Here is a 23775-nt window from a genome sequence, read left to right on the forward strand (position 1 = left end):
AATATTTTTATCGAATTTGCTATTATTTTTATAATAGTATCGCATATTTTTTATCGATGCATCGCATTATATGTTCTGAAATTTTATTATAACGTTAGGCGTTCACAATAAATGACGACTTATTCGGTTTATAAATTCTTTGCTCTTGTAGCACCTTCACCGAACTGCGAAAAGTATTCTGCGAAATGTAATTTTTGTAAAAGTTTTATTATCATATTTTGACGATAGTATTCGCATATATGGAGTATTTTGATTGGTGAAATATCTTTTCGCGTTTTTGGAGATTTTGAACAAATAATAATAAATGGGAATTTTTGCAATAGTATTGAGAATTATGTACCACACTACAACATTCAATACATGCTTGCATAATATTCTTGTTTTTTTATTATGAAGACATCTTTGTATGCTAGATTTCTTTACAATATACCTACAAAAATTGATATTGGATATTTCTCCCCTTGGTGAATTTGTAGCGGAGATGATGGTATCCATTCGATTTGACTACTGCTTTATATAAAATATAAGTGCAAGGAAAAATAATTGGACAGTTTATGTCAAACTTACTGCTATGGTAAGTTTCTCGGAATAAAAGTCCTAAATTCGAACTAGGGATAGCTTCAAGGCACTTATATTCATTATCCAATCAGGCCAACTTAAAATATGGCACCGCTTCAGGTTACAAGTTCGAACTAAGGAAAGCTACGGAACAAGCAAAGGAAGGTGCCATTAATTTTCAATCGTACCCGTTGGACGGCTTGAGGTTTCTAACTTGCCATCATTTCACTTATTAAGAACTTTTATCAACTGGAGCTCAGGTAAACTTGTGATACGTTGAATAATTTGATCAGATGACAACTACGAATTGAACAAAAGCAGCCCAAACGATCATTTTTGAAGGACCAATGTTGCCAAACTGCTAAGAAGAATTGTCTATTGACAGCAAGAGGTAAAAGATTTGGAATTTGATTAAGAAAAATACGTTATTGGGAAATAAGGATTATAAAAGGAAATTTGCCTCCTTTAGAAATCTTAATTTAATTGATGATAATCAATCAATCAATTTTTAATAATTTTTTTATAATAATTTTTGATATGATCTATCTTTCTAAAATAATAGTACGTAATGATAAATGGAGATGATGATAAGTTTTTAAATAAGAAAAAAGAGAACCTGAACCTGAACCTGTGGATCGATTTGCAATAGTAAAAGAAAAAAAAATGAGTTAAATCAAATAATTAAAAATTAATAATGTTTTTATGAATAACTGTATAATTATTATTTTTAGGTCAAAAGCCTTGCAGTAACCTCTCCAAAAGTTGTTACAAATGATCATGAGCTGTAAATCTCGCTAGATATATGTCGCCAGATGTAATATCATCCATCGAAATCCCTTTCCTATGACCGTTTCAGTTTAGCTTTTAAAATAAATTTAGCAGTTATATGGTAAACTTGAGCTCACCCGCCAAACTTCAGATTGGCCTGGTCGAGGTTTCTAAAACATTTTCAACAAGGGAATTTTTAAGTAATGGTCGAGATTAGCTGGTGAATTTTGAATTTTTCAGAGAGCAAAACAGACTATATCATAATAATTATATATGTTTAATTAAAAATACTTGAAAATAAATGAATAAAGAGCCAAATCAGCCTTAAAATAATTCTTTGGCGGGGGGCGAGTGAAACAAAATGTATGAATAAATGGAGGGTGGGCTCAAAAAATTTATATACAGACCTCTATTATAGACAATATTTTTTTAGATGCCACTTTTCACGTGACTTGTTTTATGTATTGGTAATTACGACAGGTAATCAATATTCTTTAACAAAAATCTTTTTTATAATATGATAAACCAAATTTCAACATCAATTTATAATACAACAAAAAGTATATCAAAATATAATATTTTAAATCAAATTATAACACAAGGGTATAGTGATCCTCATATTTTATATGAATTGGAAGGAGTTCAGGTTGATATAATACCTAAACAGAATGTTATATCCTTAAAAAGAGTAATATCTAAAATTTACATATCATCATATATTTATAGTATCAAGACATATTAAATATGCCAATTAGAAAACTAGATGACAAATTATTTGCAGTAAGTTTTTTAACATCATCTTACTTTTATAATATTCAAATTTGTTAATTATATTTTATAAAATTTTTTATAATTGAAATTGAACTATCAAGTATAATGTTATTAATGGCTCGTTTTGACCCGATTTTTAAAAACGGTTAGATTAATATTTTATCCAGAATTAGGAGTGCTCATAGATGACACAAAGCTTTGGGCATTTTATAGTAAAATCTTGAGGCTTAGGCTATATTTTTTTAGCTAATGATATATCCATTTTTAAAATTGGCACAAATTGTGTTGTTTAACAACAAATATATATGTTTATAGTCAAGTCACTTAACCAGTTAATTTGTGTATTGACTGAAAAACCAGGTGATGTATTATCTAAAAATTTTCAAGAAATAAAGTTAATGCCTGAAATTGTTCTCATTTTTTTTAATTCAAATTAATATGCTATAACTCTAATTTAAATTTTATTAAATAGTAATATATTCACAAAATAATACAATATAAAAAAATCAATGAATAATGCTGTATTTTACTATAACAAGAATGATATCTTTTATTATTTAAATATAATTTTAAAGATTTACATATATTTGATGAACACTCTTTATAAAATTGAACTTACCATGAATCTTTTTGTATCATCTCAATTAATTCTCTTTCCTTTTTAGGTAATTTTCCATAAATAATATTTAAACTCACAAATCAAATTAAATCAATGATTATTCCGCTCAGTAAACCATGCTGAATGGCATCATCTCTAGATTATTTTCATCATGATTCAGTATGATACTCATTATGTTACAAGGGTTTGCATGTGCTTGTTCTCTTAAAGGTATGGGACAAGTCATATTTTCCCCATGATTTTATTAAACTTGGTGATAGGTATTCCCATATGAAATGAACAAAAAAGGAGGTTTTTTGATTTAATCTTTGTTAACTGATCTTTTTAAAACGATCGAATCCCGATCACGATCTTTTCAAAAAAAGAGGATCGAAATCCAGGATCGACCTTTTTTTAAAAAAAAGATCGCGATCACGATCTTTTTTTCTATTTAAATTTCTGACTGATGCAAAATTAACTAATATATGTTATAATTTATTGTAATTGAATAATAATATAATATAACCGATGCAAAATTAACTAATATAAAAATAAATTAAATATGGTAGAAATTTATCTTGATGGCAAAGGTGTATTATATTCAATAAATATTTTTTTAAAATTAATATAAGTATTAAAAATATTCATGGAATCATCATTTGAATAAAAAAATTTTTTAACGGAACAAGCATTTTGTACAGTATTTTTCCCAAAAAAAGCATCAATGTCATCCATGCATTCATTTGAGGTATCCGCATATGGTTGTTCCTGCATCTTTTCCAAATGGGCAACTAATCTTTCTTTTACCATCATATTTTGTGGCAGATTAATATAAGGCCAATTAAGTTTAAATTTAGGGTAAATCATGGCTGCAAAATGTTACTGTCTTCATACAGTGAAGGAAATCTATATTATGAAATGATAATTAATTTATTATTAAATAAGTGTTCATTTTATTCATATAAATCAAATCAAGTATCTGCAAAACTTAACCCTTTTAAATTTTACAGTCAAGTCTGGCACATCATCTGTATGGTATTTATTTATATTTGGGTCATGTCATAAATATTGATTAAATGTAAACTTAATACTTAATATACAAAGAAATTAACATTGTAATTTATTTACAAAGAATATTAATCAAAATATTAGCTTAAAATTCAAATAAACTAATAAATTTTTAATGTCTTTAAAGGCCCATTAATATTTTACTAGATATCAGAGGTTTAGTAGAACTGGCCTGTTAAAAATATTTTACTAAATTTGCCAGATCTTTGCAATTTTTTAATATATTTTGCAGATATCTGATAATATAAAATAATTGCATAAAAAAATATTTTTTTATAAAGAATCTGTATCTAGATTCTATTTCTGTAGGACCTGCTCAACTCAGGAATGTAATAAATTAAATTTAAACATGTTGGCATTAAGATTATCAAATAAAAAAAATTTAAAAGAATTACTTCTAAATGTCTCTTTAAGTACGAGGATGATATTTTGGAAGAATATTATCTTCTTACAGAGACGGCATTTGGTGATCATATTATAAGAGTTGCTTTCATCCATTTCACATAAAGTAAAATACTTACGTAATTTCAAAAATGGTAAAAGATTCTCATTCTCACTTATATCTGCTGTTACATCAATAGTAGAAGCAATAGAATCTTCTAAATCTATAATGGACATTTACATATACCTATTAAAATAAATATTAATATATTATTATAAATTTATATTAAATAACTTGTAAGATCTCTAAATCTCATAAAATTTAGGAAATGAATAAATATATCTATAAAATAAATGGTGGAATGGAAGTTGATAAAATATGAAGATAGATATTTTTTTAAAAAATAATATTTTAATTTAATTTTCAAAATTATTTTATTGCTTTTTAAGTAAAAAAATTTTAAAAAGATCGGGATCGAATTTTAAACAAAATGATCTCGATCCTCAATTTAAGTCAGAATCATAAATCTCGTAAAAATGACAAATTTGCGATCGAATCCAGGATCGTCGATCTTTTGATTCGATCTAAAATAGGAGAAAAACACAATTTTATCTCTTTCACTTTAATATTTCCTGAAATAATACTGGCCAAAATACAAAATCAACCATTTTTTTACTTTTTTTACTTATTACATTTTTTATATAATAGAAAACTAATAAATTTATATATAATATTACTATTATTACTAAATATTTTATTTATAATTAATTAAATGATAACTAATTTTAATTTAGTAGGGGGGGGGGATTTCAAAATTTTTGTGATGGCTATTTTATTGCCCTTCAATTCTTTTGATTTATTTTATATAGTTAGTTTATTTATAAAATTAGCTTGATTTCAAAAAATATCACTAATAGTGCAAATCAAACATTATAGAAGACTTTAAATTTATATATAAAATTAGTTTTTAATTTATATTATCTTGCTTGAAAGGTTTAACACTATACTAATTTCTTGATTACATAATTTTAAGAGATACACAAAAATGCATTATAAATTATAAAAATCCTATAAAGTCATACAAATATTATTTCTTGAAACAGATGATTTACAATCCTTTTCAGCAAAATAATTTTGTAATCATGATCAATGTCCGGGCACAGAAGTTTTAAAAAATAATTATGGTTTATAAGAAATCAATCGAATTGTCACGATTGATCTATCAATTTTGAATCGATTACTAAACACCTTATGATTTAGAAAAAGTTAAAATTATATTGAGTCACTTGTTTATATCTGCCCAACAATCGTTATTCGAAAAATTTTCACATTAATTTAAATGAAGAAGGGGAGTTTTTAACAATAGTAGACTTTTCCGCAAAATTATTGCTCAAATGTTTCATTGAATCAATATTTCTGTTGCAATTAATTTAGTTGTAACTTATCATAAATATGGAGAACATAAATTATGTCATTGTTTTCTAAATACTTTACACTTTATGCGATAATAAAAAATCATCATTACAGTTGATTCTTTATAAAACATAAACAAAAAACTAATGTCAAGACCAGTACGACGCGATTACGATTTTAAGCCAAAATAATATTATATAAGTATAGATATTTTGCTCATAGGTGACAGAAAGGTTTGGGTTTCGATTTGCCAAATCTCGAAGGTTACTATAATATTTTGGCTAAAATCCTAATCGTGCCATTTTTAAAAATCGACTAAAATCGGGCCGTTTAACAACACTAGTCAAGGCAAAACATTTAATATTTACTGTTTTTTTAGGTCCCAGATCTAAATAGTAGTTTTCAGAGTTGTTATCCTGTATCTAGATATAAAAATGTGGTATCTGTATCTAGATAGATTTTTGATTAAATAATCTGTATCTAGATTTTATTTTAGACGTTGTATCTGTATCTAGATCCATTTAAAAGTATCTTTTAACAACTCTGGTAGTTTTGCATAACTTTTAAAAAGTTGATCCGCTTTTTATCGGTCTTTGGTCCTGTTTTTATTCCGATCTTAGTCTTTGACCATCACCAAATATATTTATGGAAATTTTTTTCTTTCTAAAAACAATTTCAATCAGAAGTAATTTTTGAAAAATTTCTGTCAATACATGTCTTGACTATTTTTTTTCTTACATGATTGATTAGTAAGTACTGATCACCTGATTGACTGTAACATATTCTATACAAACAAAACTAAAAATTATATATTATATAAACTTTTTTATTTATTTATTATAGTATAATTTTGAGACTGAATCGCAAGTATTACAAAATTAAAATTTTATCGAAAATGATATGAAACAATGGATGACTTATATAATATCTCTTACTTTCGTGATCAGCTTGTTGTGTATAATAGAGCTATAATTTATTACTTACATTTTATTCAACGATATAAACAGATATATATCTTTTAAAATAAACAAATAATTTTTCTACAACAAATTGATGCTGTAAAATAATCCTTATTATAATATTTTGTCAATTTTTCCATTTCCATAAAAATTTATTAGATATATTTTTCTAGGCCCTGGATTTAAAAAGTATATATATATTTATAGAATATGGTTCAAAAATGATTTCATAGATTCAGATCACCTAATTGATTCATTCTATTTACTGACCCTTTCTGGACTCCTTGATTAAATTGTGATAGGATTAATAATTAATAAATAGTGTCGGCTAGATTCGATCTGATTTTTAAAAACTGTTAGCTCGATATTTTAGCCAGGAAAATATTGCCTATGCCTTGAGATTCCGCTAATAGATATCCAAACCTTTGTGCTATCTATGAGAAAAATCTTCAGAAATTGCCTATATATTTCTGGATAAAATATTGAATTTTCAGGCCGTTTAACAATACAAATTACAAGTAATAGTTTAAATTCTGCTCAAAATTGTTTAAAATAATTGAGAAATGAAGATAATTTAAAATAAGTGAATCATTATTCCTTTTTAAAAAGTCTAATATGATCTTAAAAAAGATAATACAAAATATCGCAGTTTTTAATTAGGACTGCGCCTTGCTTGCTAATATTTTTATTTTTAAGAAAAGAATGAATCGGCTTTTTTATCCGATCTCATACCAATTTTGAATAGTAACATTGTCACAAACACTGATATCTATGCGTTTTTGTGTGATACATAATATAAAACACTTATACAATTTGGATTTAGAAAATATCTATTATTATTTGAGAATTAATCGTTATGATCTATGAAAGAAAGTTTTGAAAAAAATGTTCTATTTTTTGAATAAGTGATAATTTTGATAAAAGTTTCTAGCTATTTATTTATAAAGGTGCATTTTTAATATTTGAATGTAAATTAACTGGTGATGCCATTTTCATTTAGTCTATGAGAATTGTCATAGGCATCAATAATATATATAATAATACCTAGACTGAGGACTCCATTTTGGTTACGTATAGTATATAAATATATATATATAATTTAAAATGCTAATGGTAAGGTAAGTTAACCACCTCACAATTATTCCAAGGCTTTCTCACAAGAAAATATGTATTTAGCAGACAAATTTTAAATAATCATAAAAAAATTTCAAATGACTATTTAAATATGATGGAAATTTTTTTATAGTCGACATCTAGAAAAGTATGACATGAAATAAATCTATGAATTATAAATGATTATTTTAAAAAAAACGAAATTCGAATATAAATTAAAATTAAAAACTAATCATTGAAAAAATATTGGCACTGTTTTTAGAATATTCCGAAATGATTCATATTATGTCTAAGATAAAGGTCGTCTAATATTTCTCATAGATCATTTTGAATTAATGATAAAATTATTTTTTAAATTTATCTAATCCCATCTTAATTTTGTTTCAATTGTATTGTATGTTACATTTGTCAAGCTTATATTTTGTAGAAAAAAAACTTACATTTCGTTGTAGTTTGAAAGTTAATTAATAGAATTGAGATTCGCATGAACATTTTTTTTAATTAAAGATTTATTTATTATTTCTTGACCTAGGTGCATCGATATCAAAATAAAAACATCTTATACTTTTTTTTAGAAATTGTAGATCAATTATTTTTTTTAAACAATTGACAGCTTGCTTTTTATAATTGGGCATTAGTTAAAATTGAAAGTACCCACCTATACTAATCACGCAAAACAAATAAGATATGGACGAAATTTAGATATATAAATCAATTTTAGGCCCATTTGTCATTGTCAGCTAAAAAAGTAGGATGAGTGCAGCCCTCTTAATCTTATAATACAATTAGCTTTATAAATAAATTTGGTTCATTTCCTTTTGGGTCCTGAATAGGTAGGATAACTTGATCCTTCATATTATATCAAATATTCTTGAATGTTACAATTCCTTATTTGAATTGTAATCTATTTGTCGAAGACTTGTGGGAGAGACTTTAATAAACTTAATAGAACCTGGTATTAATAAAAAAGAATATATAAAAAATTAAATAATTTTGTTAATAAATCTTACAACTCTTTTATTTTAAAATTTTTTCATTTATATATATTTTTTTAATATGCAAAAAAAAATACAAGTACATTAAAAATTCATAAAAAATAATAAAAATTACAAGTATATTAAAGTTCATAAAAGAAAATTTCTAGACTGCATAGTCAAATTAATACTTAACAATCGTCGATAACATATTCACAAACTAAATAATTGTATAAAAATATAATTTATAAATGATTTACGCGAATATAACACACTTTATAAACATACTTTTGAAAATTATTTCTTCCAAAAATCTTCAACTAACAAACAATGAGGTAACCCACGTAATCGAAATCTACATAAATTGTGCAATCAATGTCTACATGTCCGAATAATCACTGGAAGCATAACCCCTTCTAAAATCTCTGCCTACCACCCTAAAAAATATTTCAACACCTTCGGCAGCGATATTCATACATTAATGATTCCTCCTTTTTAATATAATTGATCTACCTTCATAACTTAAATGATTACTGTTTTACTGCAAACTAGCAAAATATTTTGTATTTAAGTTATTTTTTTATAACATGAATTATATTAAAAACTTTTATTTACAATGAATGTATTATTATGCAGTGTTGTGCATATTTAATTTAAACATTTCCATGTTTTTTAATTCTTTAATAAAATTATGTAAAAATTGATAAAATGTTATTTTAACAATTTTTTACAAGTCAGATTATTTTATTTTCAAATAATTTAAAAAATATGTAAATGTTTTTCATTAAATTTCGTCAACGTATCAAATGTGAGTTTACTAATAAAAATTTTAAAAATATTTTTATTAGTAAATAATGTTAATGATTGTGTGCCATTTATAGAATGGTTAATATTTAGCAATATCGTTATATTATGTCTATAATAAAAAATTTATTTTTACATCAATACATTTTGCCCTATGTCATCTAAAAATTTATCTTACGCTTAGTTTATTATTCTTAAATCCTTCCCCCTCCTTATTCAAAAAATTTGGATGCAAACTGTTCCTATCACTCCCGCTGATGTAGACGCTGTGTGTAATAACCTTTCCTACTTCTGCTCTGTCTGCAGAAGCTTCATATACAGTTTATATTGCACACCCAATACAATTTCTTCATCTAGCGAGCATTGAAATCAATCCAAAATACCCGCTATACTTGAACCAGACTTTTTAGATCCAATGGAAAATGGCCTGACGGAATCATCCTGATTCCCCGTGGAAACGGGGCTTATTTCTGGTTTGGAACTATTTTTATATATATCAATTAACTTTATCCAACCATACTCCAAACCTGAGCAAAAAGAACAACATAAAATTTCCAAATATTCGGAAATATCAAAAGATCACATCTTTATCTCAATAATATACTATCCTACCCTCCTTTGTCAGATTGCATTATCCTTCTTCAAGAACTTCGGATCTGACATCCCTAAGTAACTGGCAATTAGCGAGAAGGCTTCTTCCTCAGACTATATATTTAGAATGGATCAAACAATATGTTAATTCATTACCTCTGTTTTATATTTTTTAGGTGATGAGTTAAATTTTACTCTTCCATTTGTCTTCTCTATTTCTAGCATACCTTGTTAATAACTAAGCTTGTTGAGCAAACAATATGATTATTTATCTGTTTTATATTTTTAGGTGATGAGTTAAAGACTAGATAGAACAATCTAAGAGATTACCAAAATAAATAATATAAAAAAACTCTGGATAAACCTAGTGGTTCAGCAGGACCACCATATAATCTGTATGGCCGTATTATGAAGCATTATCTTTTTTAAACAAAACATTAACACCTAGAACACAAATATCCTACATAACCATATCAAATTCCACTCCGCTGTATGATATCACCACAGATGAAAATATATATAGAAAAAGATATTTCAAAATCGAATAAAAAAGGAAAAACAAAATATAGAGAAAAATTATTTGAAAAAATAATAAAAATAGTGGAGGATTAAAAAGAGGTATTCTCTTTGCTAAATTTATAGATGAAGAATTGTCATCTTTAAGATAAAGTGAAAATGAACATTATTCAAATGATTTTTTTATATAAAAGTCAATTAAAAAAATAAATTATATATTTTTTATTATAAAATAATAAATATTTGCTTTGTGCTTTTTAAACTTAGCCTGACCTATAATTATATCATTTTAAGTACCATATCAGGAAAGGTCTGATAAAAATAAATTTGATTAGTCAAGGCTTACTAAGTAGCAAGATATTTACACTCAGGATCCTTTTCTTATATAAGCTACTTTAAAAACATGTCACATTAAAAAATCAGTAGTAATACAGACCTCAGTATCAATTTCTAATAAATCTTATTACCCATTCACCAAGTATTTAAATTTAATACAATAGCAGACAATATTTATTTACATGTATAAATTTTTTTTAAGAATTTATTAAACAAAAACATGGGAAATTGGTACAAAATAATTATTTTATGAACAAGTTCTTGTATTTTTATAAAAAGAAAATATATACCAAAAATTATAAAAAAATTTAATACATATAAATTCAAAATATTGAAAAAATAAATATTAATTTAAAATATTAGTTTGCCAGGGCAAAATTTCTATATTATTAAAATAATTGCTAAATAAATTTCTTATATTTTTATTTTGATCAGAACTATTTTTAATACTCTGTTGGTTCCATAAAGGATAATTGAACCAACAGGATCGAAACTTATTATATTTAAATTTTCTTTAGTTAATATTATATTATGTAAAATACAAGTTGCTTTAATGATGTCTTCAAAAACAGGTAGACTAACCTCTACCTGTTTTAATAAAATTCTCCACTTTGAGATTAAAACCCCAAAACTACACTCCACTATCGTTCTTGCCCTGGATAGGCGGTAGTAAAATATTTTAGAATCATCTTTATTATTTTTAATATATGGCTTCATCAAATATCTTTTCAGAGGATATGCTCCATCCCCTAAAATAACATGAGGCACCACTATAATATTTTATTAGGGGCCATTGATTTGAAGCATTGTAAGACAAATAAGCCTCCGCACACAGGAACACAGTTTTTCAATTACAAGCATGGATTTTCAATAATCCTTCAAGAATTGGTGGATCATAATGGCAAATTTATGGTTATAGATGTTGGCAGTTATGGAAGCCAAAGTGATGGATGAGTCTTTGCAACCTCACTTCTATCAAAAAGAATTGAAAGTGGTGAGCTCCCAATTCCACCCCCTAAGCTTTTACCTAATTCAAATATAGTGGTGCCTCATGTTATTTTGGGGGTGGAGCAAATCTTCTGAAAAGATATTTGATGAAGCCATTTATTAAAAATAATAAAGATGATTCTAAAATATTTAACTACCGTCTATCCCGGGCAAGAAGGATAGTGGAGTGTAGTTTTGGGGTTTTAACCTCAAAGTGGAGAATTTTATTAAAACAGGTAGAGGTTAGTCTACCTGTTTTTGAAGACATCATTAATGCAACTTGTATTTTACATAATATAATATTAACTAAAGAAAATTTAAATATAATTAGTTTTGATCCTGTTGGTTCAAATTATCCTTTATGGAACCAACAGAGTATTAAAAATAGTTCTGATCAAAATAAAAATATAAGAAATTTATTTAGCAATTATTTTAATAATATAGACATTTTGCCCTGGCAAACTAATATTTTAAATTAATATTTATTTTTTCAATATTTTGAATTTATATGTATTAAATTTTTTTATATTTTTTGGTATATTTTCTTTTTATAAAAATACAAGAACTTGTTCATAAAATAATTATTTTGTACCAATTTCCCATGTTTTTGTTTAATAAATTCTTAAAAAAAATTTATACATGTAAATAAATATTGTCTGCTATTGTATTAAATTTAAATACTTGGTGAATGGGTAATAAGATTTATTAGAAATTGATACTGAGGTCTGTATTACTACTGATTTTTTAATGTGACATGTTTTTAAAGTAGCTTATATAAGAAAAGGATCCTGAGTGTAAATATCTTGCTACTTAGTAAGCCTTGACTAATCAAATTTATTTTTATCAGACCTTTCCTGATATGGTACTTAAAATGATATAATTATAGGTCAGGCTAAGTTTAAAAAGCACAAAGCAAATATTTATTATTTTATAATAAAAAATATATAATTTATTTTTTTAATTGACTTTTATATAAAAAAATCATTTGAATAATGTTCATTTTCACTTTATCTTAAAGATGACAATTCTTCATCTATAAATTTAGCAAAGAGAATACCTCTTTTTTATCCTCCTCTATTTTTATTATTTTTTCAAATAATTTTTCTCTATAATTTGTTTTTACTTTTTTATTCGATTTTGAAATATCTTTTTCCATATATATTTTCATCTGTGGTGATATCATACATCGGAGTGGAATTTGATATGGTTATGTAGGATATTTGTGTTATAGGTGTTAATGTTTTGTTTAAAAAAGATAATGCTTCATAATACGGCCATACAGATATATATGGTGGTCCTGCTGAACCACTAGGTTTATCCAGAGTTTTTTTATATAGTTTATTTTGGTAAACTCTTAGATTGTTCCAACTATTATTTAACTCATCACCTAAAAAATATAAAACTGATAAATAATCATATTGTTTGTTCAATTATTGATAGTGTTCAATTTAATTAAAAAATTAAGTTTGCTCCTAAATGATTATTCAAAGATATTGATTAACATTGTATTACCAAATTTAAGAATTAAATAGTAAGCTTAATCTTTTTATCTAAATACTTACATGAGATAATATAGTATTAATACAATATAACAAATGATAACATTAATATTTTTAGGATGATTTATTATTAAAACATCAACAAGCTTAGTTATTTTTAACAAGGTATGCTAGAAATAGAGAAGACAAATGGAAGAGTAAAATTTAACTCATCATCTAAAAAATATAAAATAGAGATAATGAATGATCATATTGTTTGATCAATTCTAAATATATATATAATTATTGAAAGTGTTCAATTTAATTAATAAAATATATTCAAAAAATTTTATGTTAAATTTATAAAGTTTTAATACCTGATTCACCAAATTGTAGGCCTAAATATATCCAAAATTCTGATTTTTTGCTTGGGTCCTTGTAACTTTCATCAAATTTATCATATATAAATTTAGATCCTCTTACAGCTTCAATTAAATCTAACACATTAATTTTTATTTTTAACATCAACAAGCTAAAATATTAAAAAAAAAAATTATATATAGTTATTTTTAACAAGGTAGATGAGAGTAAAAGAGAAGATAAATGGAATAATTATGATAAAATGCTATTATAATTAATTCAAAAAATTCTATTAGTTAATAATGTATTATAATGTTAGAATATTAGAAATAAAATAAAATTCTATTTAGTTATGATAAATAGAGATATAGTATTAATACAATATAACAAATGATAGCATTAATATTTTTAGGATTATTAATTATTAAAACATAAACAAGCTTAGTTATTTTTAACAAGGTATGTTACAAATAGAGAAGACAAATGGAAGAGTAAAATTTAACTCATCACCTAAAAAATATCTGTAAAAACTAACTATTTAAAAAATTCTATGTTATATTTATAAAGTTTTAATACCTGATTCACCAAATTGTAAACCTAGATTTATCCATAATACATAACTAGGAAGATATCGTGGACGCACTATGAACATATATATCATTTTTAATGAGATTGACTTTTGACGGAACGGATGTAAAAATCGGATCTGCACTATGAAAGCAGCCTTTAAACATTATTGATAATTTACCCTGAATTCATAGTGGCGCGATTGCGATTTAGACGCGATAAATACTAAATACAGTAAATATCATATCGCATTCATAGTTACCGATCGCGCGATTTAATACGGGAAAGCAAATCGCCGCGATTTTCTCAAAACACAAATTATTTTGCGTTTATTGCGAGATTTTGAAATAGTGCTTCGTTAAATACAGATTTTGGTGAATATAGCTCAAAATTTTTGATTTGGCGCTACTTTTAAATTTAGCGCTAATTTTTTATTAATTGAAATGAATTCAAAGACAACCTTTTTTGATGATATAAAACCAAAGAATCAAGTTAAAATTATGACTTAAATTTAATTTTTTTTTAGAAAATAGATAAAATGGCTTTTATTCTTCCTCTTAAAGAGTACGAATGTTTATATAATAAGCATAATCATTTGTATAAAAGTATTATATACAAGAATAAAATCTGGGAATTATTAGCCAAGCAGTATAATATGCTTGGTAATAATTTTACATACATATTATATTTATAAATTTTTTTAGGTTCATCTCTCTGGAAAAATCTGAGAGATTGTTTTATAAAAGAGAGGCAAAAGCTAAAAAGACTGAAAAGTGGGTCAGAGGTCACATCTCATGGCCATTCTATCAGGATATGCTATTCCTGGTAAAAACCTTAACACCTAGATCACAGAAATCCTCTTTAGATATAGAGGAATGTACTACTAAAGATGCAAATGATATATTTAATGAAATAACAGGGGGTATACATGAATGTAAAATATCGCATTTTAATTGATAAAATATATTTATTATTTAGGTGATCTCATTGATAGTGAGAATATATCAGATGATATATTCATTCCCAAAGATTCTGCAGCATTAAATCTTAGTAATGATTCTGGTAATTAATAATATCTAAAAATTTATATTATCTTTTATATAGAATCTATGTCCTGTGTTGGGTCACCTAGTTTTTATTATAAATGTCCTAAGAGAAAGAACAATGATATGGGTAATTTATATTTTTTGATTTATTGATAAATTTTAAATAGATGACTATAGGAAATTAATGAAAATAGAAGCAGATAAAGCATTAATAATCTTGGAAATGCTTAAAAATAAATCAACAGAACATGCAATATGTTTAATGTTATAAGAAAAATTAGATGATTGTACCAAAGAGGAAAAAAAGAAATAACAAATAAAATACTTGATATTATAAAAGATTATTGATTAAAATTATTTTGTATATATTTTTGTTATTTGAAATATATATTTTGTAAATATTTTTGTTATTTGAAATATATATTTTGTATGTATTTATATTATTTGAAATAAACATTTTGTGAAATACATTGAATGATATAATTATTCCCAAAAGTCCTGCATTAATTAAGCTTTGTACTGAGTTTGATAATTAATAATGTCTAAATATATATTATTTATAATGAATGATCTTCTTAGAGAAAGTTTAATGATATTGGTAATTTAAACTTGCTTTATAAAAATATTTTTAATAGATGAATTTAGAACAACTATATAGCTTTTTTAGTGACATATTCCTACATATATATTTTATGAGTTTAGACTATATTAATAATAACTTTATTTTTAATATATATAAAATACAAAACAAGATATTTATAAAAATTAGATGATTGTACCAATCAGGAAAAAAAGAAATAACTAGAATACTTGATATTATAAAAGATTATTGATTAAAATTATTTTGAATATATTTTTGTTATTTGAAACTATATTAATAATAACTTTATTTTTATTATAATATATATAAAATACAAAACAAGATATTTATATAAAATACAAAACAAGATATTTATATAACATACAAAATAAGATATGATTAAATTTATAAAAATCTATAATATAGGATTTTTATATAAATATAAGCATAATCATGGAATGAATAAGAATAGCAGTGTTGATTTAATACTATATGAACCTTATGTTGCTAAATACCTAAATAAAAAATATATTTAAATAATAAATTTATTTTTACCATAAACAAACCATAAACTTTTCTTCAACACTTATAGGATGTTTTATAAAATTGTTACATTTGGTATGTAATAAAGGTTTTACATGTTTGAGTATATAATAAAAGGTTTCCTAAATTAAAATGAATTATAGATAAACTAGAATAAAATTACTTTAGTCATTCTCATATAGTTGAAAAATTTAGGCTCATTTTTTAATAGTTTAGGAAAGAGGACAAAAAATTCGCCCTCTTATTTTATTAATATTAAGATGGTTTAATCACCTCCTCAAGATCAATCTGTAAAAAATAATAATTTGAGGATGGATACCATTTAGAATTAATAACGCATTGCACTGCACTATAATGAAAATCGCTGCGATCGATTCAGCTGATCGGTCGCTGCGATTTCGCGGCGAAATCGCAATCGCTCTTCACTATGAATTCAGGGTTAGGCGGGAATTGGTATATGACGTAAGTCATCGAATAGCAATTTACTAAACAACGTCCATAATATATTTTATAGTATTATCTAATAAAAAAAATTCCAACAAGAACAAAGCGTTTTATGAAGCATGTCTCTGGTAATTTTTTTTATCATATATTATAATATTTATTTAAAAAATACAGATTCTATTTGGTATTTCGGGTAGTGTTGTTAAATAGTCGAGTTTTTATGACTCTGAACTAAAGTTGGAGTCGCAAAACTCATTTCAAATTGAGCGGCTCGATGAGTCGGCTTCAGAGTCGGAAAAAAATTATTTTGAATCCGCCTGCTATTATTATTTACTCCACGATAAAATATTTAAAAAATTTAACCACTATGGTTCGAGAATTTAAATATTTTAAAATTCAAAATGACTTATGTATAGTGTTAATTTGCTTGGTCGTATAATTTACAACCAAATTATGGGCTCAGAGCATTAAAATCTAACAATCATTTATCTTAATTATATATATTTGTATATAGATGCGATATCAGCTCAATAAATATTTTAAGTCAGTTTCTGTATTGATATTCAATAGTTGATGTATCGGTATGTAGATACGTTTTTAAAAGATGTATTTAGTAATTATAAATATGGTTAACTCAGTATTTTATCCATCAAAAATATTATGCAAGCCTGAAGATTTTGCTCATAACTAGAAATCTCAAGCTAGGTAATTTTTTTGGAAAATATTTAGTTGACCATTTTTAAAAATAAGCTCAAATGGGGATATTTTGCATCACAGATGTATTTATATTTATATCCATTTTTAGACGATGAATCTGGAACCATTTACAAAGTATAGAGTAGCATAAAAAATTGTATTCCTATTAGGGATCTGTAAAACACCACCTGGTCCGGGTATATTTTCTACTGTTGTTAAACGGCTCAATTTGAGCCGATTTTTAAAAACGGCTAACTCAATATTTTATCCAGAAAAATATTTAGCAAGCCTAAAGATTTTGCTCATAGATGGCACTGGCACATAGGATTGAACATCTTTTAGGGAAATCTCGACGCTTAGGCAATATTTTCCTCGCTATAATGTTGAGTTAGCCGTTTTTAAAAATCGGCTCAAATCGAGACGTTTAACAACACTATGTTGGTTCAGCGGGCTGGGTATAATATTTTTTAAACTTTCGGGCCCGGTATAATTTTTAAATATGATATCATTACATTAAATTGATATACTTTTAAATTCTTCCTGGAAAATTTAAACGAAAAATAATCGGATTTTAGTTTTTATGCTATTATTCAAGTTATTGCCCACTAAAAAATAAAATACTTTATATATGGTATAATATAAGATTTAATACATACTAGAGGAAACTAGGGTTAGGTAAACCCCGGGGTTTGGCAATCCAGTTAATCTCATTTTAAAATTAAATACACCAGACGGTTAAAATTTTATCCTAATATAATTTTTATTAGTTTACATCTATAGACAAAAAATCTTTTTAAATAATTAATTATTAAAAATTTTATTTAAGAAATAAAATTTCTCTTGAAAAGGTAATTTCAGGCTGTTTATGATTGGTATTTAGGATTTATAATAGGAAATCATAATCTCTCCTTAAGATCCTTATTTTTTTATATCCAAATCATTAAATTAAAATTAACCAAAATTAAGTTTCAATTTTTATATATGATTAGCTTCAATTATATTTTGAACAATAAAACGAGAAAACTATTCTAAACATTTCAATTTATTATGGCCTAAAAAATTAATGGTTAAGGAAGCCTCTTGAAATGGTTTCTCACCCCGCTGGGGCTTGTTGGACAAAATTTTCACTTTTACAAAAAATAAAATTAAAAAAAATGATTATATTCTTAAAATATTTCATAAGGCATCTTTATAGAGCATAGTTTTAAGTGTCTATTCATATATTATTTATATTATCTAAAAAAAACAGGGGTAATAGCCAATTTTGTAAAAATCGGTTCGACTAAACCCAATCTCTCTTACTTATATTTAAAGTGTAATAACTGTTGGTCCACTCTAGGAATTTCTACAAATATTAGGTAGAGTGTATGTCAAAAAAATTTAAAGTAAAAAAGATCAATTTTTATTTTATAGAGCCATTTAGGCTTATTTTCAATAAAGTAAATTATATAATATTAAAGGGCTATTATATAATATTAAAAATACATTATGATTATAATTAAAAATTAATTTTATCTTATCTAGCACGTAGGTCATGGGCATATGAATTATATGTAGACCCGCCCTCCATATAATCAACAAACCTTGTAACTTAGATGTGTTTTATCATAATGAGTGGAACTACACCCTATCTAATTTAATATAAAGAAGAACAAGATTTTTTCTTGTTTTCAAAATATAGTATATCTTTCACTCAACTAAACCCCATCGAAAATTTTTTTGGCGTTTTGAAAAATCAATATCGCTCTATATATCCCACACCAAATAACGGAATCCATAAAATCGAGGCAATTACTAGCTTTTTGCTAAATTTCACTAATTATGATTTCACAGCCTTCTATTCACATACGATACGATATATCGAAGAGGGAATCCGATCTATTCCTTTGAACAATTAATTTAATAGGTATACACAAGATTATTATATAATGTAGATATATTTTTTCGTTATATTATGTGCAATGCAATACGAATAGAAAATTTTATATTTTTTGATCTTTTATATAAATAAAATAAAGGTTTCACAAAGTCATTCTCGAAAAATATAAGAAAGGTAACTTTAATAGAAAATAATATAAACAATGAAAAATAAGTTAAAAAATTATCATAATTTGACCTTAAGCTTTGCCCAAAAAGAAATTAATTTTTTCTCCAAATTTGGGTATCAAACTGGGAACATGGAGGATATTTCCTCCATTTTTAGCGATTTTTTTAAAATTTTTAACTTAAATACAAGTCTCCCCTGGCAACTTAATATTAATTTCAAATTTACTTTAAAAATTTTTCTAGGAGATATAAGCGAGATTCCCAATTTTTATCAATTTTTGTTTTCGCGATTTAGAACTTTTTAACTCATTCAAAAATTTTTCCAATACCCTTCCCTACAAAGGAGGGGTAAATAATACCCCACGACTTTTATAATCTTGAAAAAACCTGAAGATATTTTGACTTGGTTTTTATAGTAGTTTAATATTTTGTTATTTTTAAATTTTTTTATAAATTGCAAATGTGTTATTTTCATTATTTATGCAAGAAAAAGACTTTTATTTATATGGCTGCGTTTTAATTTAATCGTCAATATGTTTCATTAAATCATCACAACACTGTATATTATCTTTTATATGGTACTCTATATTTTAAAAGACCACTTTAAAAAAAAATCAAATGTTTGTTAAGCTATAAAAAAAAATTTTCCCAGATGGATTTAAAAAAATAAAAGAAAACTAAGTCATCAAAAATATAAAATCAATCCCTTATTTTTTTAATGATGGATTTTTTTTAAAATATATTATATTTATTTTTAATATTTATTAATAACTAATTTTTTCCCATCTGGTTTTTTTTATTATAAAATTTTTTTTCTTATTTAAAATTAAAAATTATATTTCCATTTTATTTCTAAAAAATTTATATTTTATTTCTTCGTTTTAAGACTTAATATTAATTCTAAATGATAAAAAAATCTCCATTCTATCATATATAAAAATATTGACAATATTTGTGGTAATTTAATATCTTCAAATTAAATTTTAATATTTTGAAGATATGGGGCAGGTTTTGGTTTTGGCGGGGTACCTTTTAGCCATTTTTAAGCAGGGATTATCTTGAATAAAAAAAATTCGACCAAATTTATCAAAACCTTAAAAGCCACTAGTTTTTCTTGGGCCACGAATGACATTATGAAGATGATTGACTTATTTTTTGTAAATTATATGACAGTTTTAAGTGATAATAAGTTCTTCCGGCTAATATATATAATATAGATGAACCTAATAAATTTAACATATTTGACAATTTATTTCTATTTATTTAATTAGAATTAATATTTTTATATAAATTTTTTTATTTCTACCATAGAGATATATGTAAAGATTAAAACTACGTTTAAACATTTTGGAAAAATTGCTTCCTCTATTTTTTATAGCACTTCAATTTTTTATGGACAATATAACCCCGGTCTCCCCTATAATATATTTATAAAAAAATCATACCCAGGTCTGAATATTTTTTTAAAAAAAATCATACCCAGGTCTGAATATTTTTTAAAAAAAAATCTTTTATATATATTCTAAATAATTGTATAGGTAGTCTTGTTAAACGGCTCGATTTGAGCCAATTTAAAAACGGCTAACTCAACATTTTATCCAGAAAGCTATTATGTAAGCTTTAAGATTGTGGTCATAGATGGCACAAAAGTTTAGACATCTATCAGCGAAATGTCGGGGTTTAGATAATATTAATAATAACATGGTCATATTCTTAAAATAATAGATTTCGAATTTAAAAATATTTAAATTTTCGAACCATAGGGGTTAAATTTTTTTAATATATTTATCGTGGAGTAAATAATAATAGCAGGCCGATTCAAAATAAACCTTAGACGACTCTGAAGCCGACTCATCGAGCCGACTCATGCGGCTCATGACGCTAAAATTGATATGAGTTTTGCGACTCAAAACTTGACTAGATTTTAGGCTAAGTCGAACATTAATATTTTATAGTATTATCTAATAAAAAAATTTCCAACAAGAACAAAGCGTTTTATGAGGCATGTCTCTGGTAAATTTTTTTATCATATATTATAATATTTATTTAAAAATACAGATTCGATTAGGTATTTCGGGCCCCGTTTAAGCGTTAATCAAAAAAACATAAACATGCCTTGAAATTTGAAAAAATATTCTGTTTGTAAATAACCTAGGACATTTTATTTTACTATATATTAACTAAAACATATGGTCACTTTCAAATCTATTATCTAGATCAATTTCTAAGGTGATTCCTAAATCAACGTTTATAACAACTGAGATACAGACGTTGCAAACAATTATTATATATATAAGGGTTAATTATAACCGTAACTAATATTTTAATATTAACAATTAAAATATCAAACATGTTCAATTTTAATAATTTTGTGGCTTAGACAATGAATATATATATCACTATCTAAATTCTCTAACTTACTCTTAGATATAATTAATTTAACTTCTTACTCTACTCTACCACTTTAACAAATCTCAATTCTAAGATAGACGTAGTCTAATTTCTTACAACTTATGGTTTGAATGACATATGACGATTTTTAAATTTTGTTTTTATTAATTTTATATTAAACTACAAAACAAAGTCACAAATTTTAAACATAAAAAAAGAACTTCTTTTTCATCAAAAAAAAAATTGAATAAAAGTATGATCATACTTTCGAAGATGAAAACTATTATAAAAAAATTAAGTTTGTCATTTAGTTTTAATAAAAATATTTTCTTTTTTTCACAAATCAACAATATTGGGCTTTCATATATATAAATGTATGTAACTATTTATAAAATATCATAAGAAAAAAATTATATAATATCTATAAAATATTTAAACAATAATGTCGTATGTTATACATAAAATATTACAGAATATTTTAAATAATTACTGAGAAGGGTTTTTTTGATTATACTTTTGGTCATGGCGTGAAGTATTGATATTATGAGAATAATGACTATGATATCGTCATTCGACGTCAATGGAATACTTGTCGATCTATCATCAATAAAGTCAGATGCAAAGGTCAACGATCATATTATATTGTTCCAACACTATCTGGCTAAACGGTATGCTCCATTGACGCATTCGTTGGTTTGATCACTAGCTTGAAAAGACGGTCATATTTTATATGTACATCAGCTTGATAATCGCTAGGCATTTTTTTTAACTATTGACGATTTATCTCCATATTGAAATTTCATGTTGGTATTCTTTAGGATAAAATCGATCAAAGGTGATTAGTATTATTGACGATCTATTACCAGAATTATGAAAATTTTAAGTTGGCATTCTTTGGGATTGCAATTAATCAAAAGTGATTCGGATGGTATGGTTATATTATCAGAACGACTTTTATTTTAAAAAAATTATTTATTTTTTGGATCTTTAATGCTTTGTGTAAAAAAAACTAACAATTATTTAATTAATAAATCTGATGCGTAAAAATTTTATAAACAAAAAAATAGATAAATCCAATATATATAAAAAACAAATTATCAAAATTTCCCTGATGGAGAAAACATAAACATAACTTATACAAAGAAAAAAGGGAAATTTTTTTTAAAACAAAAATAACTAACATGGATATGTGCATCACCATGTTCAATTGTTCTTCCTCCCTAGAATTAATTACATAATTAAACATTTTAAACGCAACTTCCGTTTTTAATTTTTGTTTTGCGATTCACAATTATTAAAAAAGATGTGGCATCTATGAGCAAAATCATCAGATTGCGTAATATTTTTCTGGATAAAATGTTTAGTTAGCGTTGAGCCTTTTAACAACACAAATTACAAGCATATTTTTGTAAAAAACTCTACCCAAAATAGCTTAAAATAAATGAGATATTAGAAAAAGTGAATCTTATTTTTTTCTTAAAAAAGAAAATACGAAATATAGCGGTTCTTAATTAAGGCTATGCCTTGCTAAAATTTATATTTTGAAGAAAAGATTGGATATGCTAATCCTTTATCCTATCTCATAATAGTGACATCGTCACAAACACTGAAAACTATGCCTTTTTAGGTGATACATAATATAAAACACTTACACAACATGGATTTAGAAAATATCATTCATTTGAGAATCAATCGTTATTACGTATGAAATAAAGTTTGGAAAGTAATGACCTATTTTTAAATTTTAACCTAGACTGGCGATTTATTTGTAAAAATGCATTTTTAA

The 23775-nt window shown here is 25.0% G+C and overlaps 1 protein-coding gene across 6 annotated transcripts; it reads left to right on the forward strand.

Annotated features, from left to right (window-relative positions):
• The first annotated feature begins 1800 nt into the window (after positions 1 to 1800).
• On the forward strand, positions 1801 to 15613 carry LOC135931288 (uncharacterized). Of its 6 annotated transcripts, none has more exons than XM_065468284.1 (8): positions 1801 to 1886; positions 1929 to 2014; positions 2053 to 2106; positions 6402 to 6425; positions 14948 to 15177; positions 15222 to 15305; positions 15348 to 15416; positions 15457 to 15613. In XM_065468284.1, exons 3-8 carry the CDS (start codon positions 2090 to 2092, stop codon positions 15558 to 15560), a joined length of 528 nt encoding a protein of 175 aa, XP_065324356.1. In that variant the 5' UTR covers positions 1801 to 1886; positions 1929 to 2014; positions 2053 to 2089; the 3' UTR covers positions 15561 to 15613. The 6 variants fall into 6 exon arrangements, with proteins under 6 accessions (XP_065324356.1, XP_065324358.1, XP_065324361.1 ...); XM_065468286.1 differs by having other exon boundaries at positions 14948 to 15165; XM_065468289.1 differs by having other exon boundaries at positions 15467 to 15507.
• Positions 15614 to 23775: the final 8162 nt, after the last annotated feature.

This window comes from Gordionus sp. m RMFG-2023, chromosome 1, assembly GCF_954871325.1.
Source record: "Gordionus sp. m RMFG-2023 chromosome 1, tfGorSpeb1-WG-v2, whole genome shotgun sequence".
In the NCBI taxonomy this organism is placed as follows: Eukaryota; Metazoa; Nematomorpha; class Gordioida; order Chordodea; family Parachordodidae; genus Gordionus; species Gordionus sp. m RMFG-2023.

Bases quoted from the DNA above. Each gene is read 5' to 3' on its own strand.
- LOC135931288 (XM_065468284.1), top strand. The intron at 6,426-14,947 runs GTATTACAAAAT...AAATTTTTTTAG, and splicing joins ATTTTGAGACTGAATCGCAA to GTTCATCTCTCTGGAAAAAT. The intron at 15,417-15,456 runs GTAATTTATATT...AATTTTAAATAG, and splicing joins GAGAAAGAACAATGATATGG to ATGACTATAGGAAATTAATG.